Source organism: Ostrea edulis, chromosome 1 (genome assembly GCF_947568905.1).
Source record: "Ostrea edulis chromosome 1, xbOstEdul1.1, whole genome shotgun sequence".
Lineage (NCBI taxonomy): Eukaryota > Metazoa > Mollusca > Bivalvia > Ostreida > Ostreidae > Ostrea > Ostrea edulis.
Genome location: NC_079164.1, coordinates 12,728,991 through 12,734,763, shown reverse-complemented (window position 1 = coordinate 12,734,763; position 5,773 = coordinate 12,728,991). Strand labels below are relative to the sequence as shown.

Here is a 5,773-nt window from a genome sequence, read left to right as displayed (position 1 = left end):
CACAGACAATTAAACACTCTGACACACACGGATAATTAAACCCTCTGACACACACGGATAATTAAACACTCTGACACAGACAATTGAATACTCTGACACACATGGGTGTTTAAACACTCTGGCACACACGGACAATTAAACACTGTGACACACACGGGTAATTAAACCCTCTGACACACACGGATAATTAAACACTCTGACACAGACAATTGAATACTCTGACACACACGGGCGTTTAAACACTCTGGCACACACGGATAATTAAACACTCTGACACAGACAATTAATTACTCTTATACACACGGGCAATTAAACCCTCTGACACACACGGGCAATTAAACACTCTGATACAAACGGACAATTAAACATTCTGATACAAACGGACAATTAAACACTCTGATACAAACGGACAATTAAACATTCTGATACAAACGGACATGCAATTAAACATACCGATACAAACGGACAATTAAACACTCTGACACACACGGATAATTAAACCCTCTGACACACATGGACAATTAAACACTCTGATACAAACGGACAATTAAACATTCTGATACAAACGGACAATTAAACATTCTGATACAAACGGACAATTAAACATTCCGATACAAACGGACAATTAAACATTCCGATACAAACGGACAATTAAACATTCCGATACAAACGGACAATTAAACACTCGGACACACACGGACAATTAAACACTCGGACACAAACGGACAATTAAACACTCTGATACAAACGGACAATCAAATACTCTGAAAATTGAAAAGTCAACTTCTCCATCTTCCTCCACCCTGTTTGGCAAATGGCACTATATGTGCCAGAGAACCTAACTGTAATACATGTATTATTATACAAGTATGATAAACCTGACCGGCAAACCTATACCAGTGGATGTAAATGCGATATACCTTGTAAATACTTAATAATCTTGAGAAAACATCTATACTTTTGGTTCCAATTGAATTCATGAAACCAGAAACATGAATCCTAAATATTCGTCGATATTAACATGTTACACAGATTTTCCACAATGAATTCAAATCTGCTGCTATAAGTTAGATGAAAAACTGTGACGAGCAAGATATCTTTTCAAATAACATAAATTAGAGATGGTAGAGAAAAACAACAAGAGAAATAAGAAATAGGATATAAAATGAATGGTTATTTTTATCTTCTTTTTTTCTTCTTTTTTTTTTTGGGTTACTGTTTATTTTTAGTTTTGTATTATGGAGATATGAAAGCATGGGGAAGGTAAGATACATACACGAAATACCCAATGCCGCTGCATGATGTTTTCATAGCCCCATGTCACTTTGTCAAACTAGATATTATTTATTTGTACAGAACGCATTGGAATTATAGACCCCCCCCCCCCCCCCAAATAAATTTTACAATACTGCTCCGTTTTGTTAAAAGATGTATAGGCACCTGTATTTACATGTATGCATGCCAAACGAGTCAGACTCTGTTGTAATTCGTTCTAAAATATATAAATAGAATAAAATAAAATAAATCCTGTACTACACAGCGTATAAAAGATCTGATAGTGCATTATACTTATATATTACTTTCATTTTAGATCACCTGAGCTGAAAGCTTAAATGAGCTTTTCTGATCACTCGTCGTCCGTATGTCTGTCCGTCTGTCTGTAAACTTTTAACATTTTCGACTTCTTCCCCAGAACCATAATTGTATATTACTTTCATTTTTAGCTCATCTGGGCTGAAAGCTCAAATGAGCTTTTCTGATCACCGTTGTCCGTCGTCTGTCTGTAAACTTTTCACATTTTCGACTTCTCCAGAACCACTAGGCCAATTTTAACCAAACTTGAAAAAAAAACATCCATGGGTAAAGGGCTTTCATGTTTGTTCAAATGAATGGCCATGCCCCCTACAAACGGGAGATAATCACAAAAATGCAAAAAAAGGTGGGGGTCATTTAAAAAGCATCTCAAGAACCACTGGACCAGATGAGCTGAAATTTACATGACAGTTTCCTGACATAGCGCAGATTCAAGATTGTTAAAACCATGACCCCCGGGTTAGGTTGGTGCCACAATAGGGGATCAAAGTTTTGAATAGAAATATTTAGGGAAATTCTTTCAAAATCTTCTCCTCAAGAACCACTGGGCCAGGGAAGTAAAAATTTACATAAAAGCTAATTCCTGACATAGTGCAGATTCAAGTTTGTTAAAAGCATGGCCCCCGTGGGTTGGTTGGGGGCCACAATAGGGGATTAAAGTTTTACATAAAAATATCTAGGAAAAATCTTCTCAAGAACCACTGGGCCAGAAAAGTTTACATTTACATGTGTACATGAAAGCTTCCTGAGATAGCGCAGATTCAAGTTTGTTAAAATCATGACCCACGGGGTAGGTTGGGGCAACAATATTTTACATACAAATACTTTTTAAAATATATTCTTCTCAAGAACCATTGGGCCAGAGAAGTTTACATTTACATGAAAGCTTCCTGACATAGTGCAGGTTCAAGTTTGTTAAAATAATGAACCCCGGGCCCGGGGTAGGTTGGGGCCACAATAGGGGATCAAAGTCTTTCATGCGAATATTTAGGGAAATATTTTAAAATTTTCTTCTTTACAACAAACTGGACCAGGAAAGTACAAATTTACATAAAAGATTCCTGACATAGTGCAGATTCAAGGTTGTTAAAATCACGGCCCCCGGAGGTAGGATGTATGGAGCGCCAAATTAACATAAACTCAAATAATTGAAGATATCTTCAATTATTTGAAGATATCATCAATTCATTTGATGTGCGCAACAATTGAATTAAAGATCTCTTCAAATAATTAATGATATCTTCAATTCTGAATTATTGCGCGCATAAATTGAATTGATGATAGCATTAATTCTTCAACTGAATTGATGCGCGCTTCAATTGAATTAATGATCTCTTCAAATGAATTAATGATATCAACAATTGAATTGATGCGCGCTACAATTCAATTGAAGAGAGCAATAATTGATATAATGCGCGCATTAAATCAATTGATGAGAGCAATAATTGAATTGATGCGCGCATTAATTCATTTGATGAGAGCAATAATTGATTTAATGCACGCATTAATTCAATTATTGCTCTCTTCAATTGAATTAATGATATCTTTAATTCATTTGAAGAGAGCAATAATTCTTTTAGAGAGAGCAACTATATAATTAAAGATATCTTCAATTCAACATATCCACAATTGAATTAATGATATCAAAGAATTGATGCGCGCATTAATTCCTTATACAAAAGCATTGTAAATGATTTAAAGATATCTTCAATTGAATTAAAGAGATCATCAAATTATTTAAACCGAGCTCTAAATTAATTATTGCGAGCAATATTTCTACTAAATTGATGCTCTCATCAAATGAATTGAAGAGAGCAATAATTGAATTAATGCGCGCATCAAATCTATTATTGCTCTCATTAATTGAATTAATGCGCGCATCAATTGAATTGAAGAGAGCAATAATTGAATTAATGCGCACATTAAATCAATTATTGCTCTCATTAATTCAATTGATGCGCGCATTAATTCAATTGATGAGAGCAATAATTGAATTGAAGCGCGCATTAATTCATTTGATGAGAGCAATAATTGATTTAATGCGTGCATTAATTCAATTAAAGAGAGCAATAATTGAATTGATGATATCTTCAAATAATTGAAGATATCTTCAATTATTTGAGTTTATGTTAATTTGGCGCTCCACAAGGATGGGGGATCAATGTTTTACATACAAATATATAGGAAAAGTCTTTAAAAATCTTCTTCTCAACAACCATTGGGCCAGAGAAGTTTACATTTGCATGAAAGCTTCCTGTCATAGTTCAGATTCAAGTTTGTTGTTTTGAACATATTTTATTGATGAAATCAAAAGGATTGGGAACAAGTTCTGACAACTTACAAGTCCCTCTCCTAAAAGTTTGTTAAAATCATGGCCCCCGAGGGTAGGGTGGGACCACAACAGAGGATCAAAGTTTTACATACAAATTTATCTATAGGGAAAATCTTCAAAACTCCAGATAGCTCAGTTGGTAGAGCACCTGACTTGAGATTCAGGAGGCCCGGTTTCGAATCCCGGTTTGGTCCGTTGCATTTTCTCCCTTCCTGCTACATTTGGTGCCGTAGACCAGCCCCTGGAACTGACAGGTGAAAATGTCTGCCAGGGGATAAAGATCATGGGTTGATGTCTTCAGGTGTGAAGACATTTTTAAAGGAGGGAGGAATGTAGCGGTCAGTCGGGTTCGATCGCTGGTGGACAGATAGCTCTGTTGGTAGAGCACCTGACTAGAGATTCAGGGGGCCCCAGGTTCGAATCCCGGTCTGGTCCGTTGCATTTTCTCCCTTCCTGCTACAATATCATCATGAAAGTTATGTGTGCATGGATATATATGGATGTGAGCTTTACAGAAACTTTAATCAAATGTGGCGAGTTAAAAAATTGATCAATATCTTAATTTTTTTCATTAATTCAGAATTGAAGATATCATTATTATTTCTTTGGATTTTCGTTGACATGCAACTCAAAAAGGACTAGCGCTTGCGCACTATATATACACAGGGATTAGAAAGGGGCAAAGTGTCATAATAGGTATTTGGGGGGATAGTGTCAAAAGCGTGCAATTCAATTGATTGCAAGAGTTATGTTTCTTTACCTGAACAACAAATACTTGTTCTATTCATTTCAGTAAGTCGGATTATCTGAAGAGATCTTTGAATTGTTGCGCACATGAAATGAATTTATATTTTTAAATCATTAAAGATATCTTCAATTATTTGAGTTTATGTTGATTTGGCGCTCGATCCATAGAAATTGTCCTTATAATGTAATCCGTAATTTTGCCGTAGACGTGTACACGTAAACGTAGGCTTTTGGACTAATTTTATATATGTACAGTGTGTCGTATATACATGCATATATATATATATATATATATATATATATATATGTGTGTGTGTGTGATTTGTATCGACTGCACTGGAACTCTTCTAAAGAAGGTAAACACATTTTCATAGTAGCGAAAGCTACGCATGCGTATTCTGTACTTTTGTTTTGCTTGTTCTCGTCTGCTTCGAAAATGAACGACAGAAAATCAAGAAAGCCTAATTGGTCGGATGCTGAGATGAATGCGTTGGTCGAGGCTTACTCCAACTCGATACAAATTATCCGAGGAAAGTTCTCTTCTTCGCTTACATGCGAGATGAAAAGGCGGGCTTGGGAGGACGTGACGGAAAAGCAAGTGTAACTTTCAGGTTTTTTTTTCCCCTTCACATTCTATAGAACATGTAGATTTAGTGTTGTTTGTTTTAGCATTATTGTCAGGGGCGAATCCAAGAATTGCAGTTAAGGGGGTGTGTGCAACTTTATGAAGCAGGGTTCTTGAGGCCGCCGCTGTCTCCCGTATAGCCTATACAGTCATTTCTACTATGCCTACAAGTATTTTTGATTTTTTCATTTTTACTAAGGTGAAATTAATAAAATGACGAAAATTTTAAGGGCTTTTGGGGAAAATACCGGCAAGTTCTCCAATAAAACAATACACGTATCAACACTTCGCGAAAGTTACGTCCCTTGTCCGCCATCTCCCGGATAAAAATCGTATTTCCCTACGTTGGCCTTTGTAATTTTCCTATCTGTAGCTTTAACATCTGTTATTTTTCCATCAATTGCAGTCAACTACAATATGCCCCAGATTAGGGCAACCCATTAACTTGTATGAAAACTTGGTAATTGGCTAAAATT

General features: G+C 35.9%; 1 protein-coding gene across 3 annotated transcripts in view; it reads left to right on the top strand.

Moving 5' to 3' along the window:
* The first annotated feature begins 5,066 nt into the window (after positions 1-5,066).
* The window catches only part of LOC125664050 (uncharacterized), a 5,365-nt gene continuing 4,658 nt past the window's right edge, over positions 5,067-5,773 (top strand). For 2 of the 3 annotated variants that reach the window (XM_056152705.1, XM_048896552.2), the window contains exon 1: positions 5,067-5,272. In XM_056152705.1, coding sequence (XP_056008680.1) covers positions 5,109-5,272 — 164 coding nt within the window. In that variant the 5' untranslated portion in view covers positions 5,067-5,108. The remainder of the gene's footprint in view (positions 5,273-5,773) is intronic. The other variant, XM_048896554.2, reaches the window with a different exon arrangement.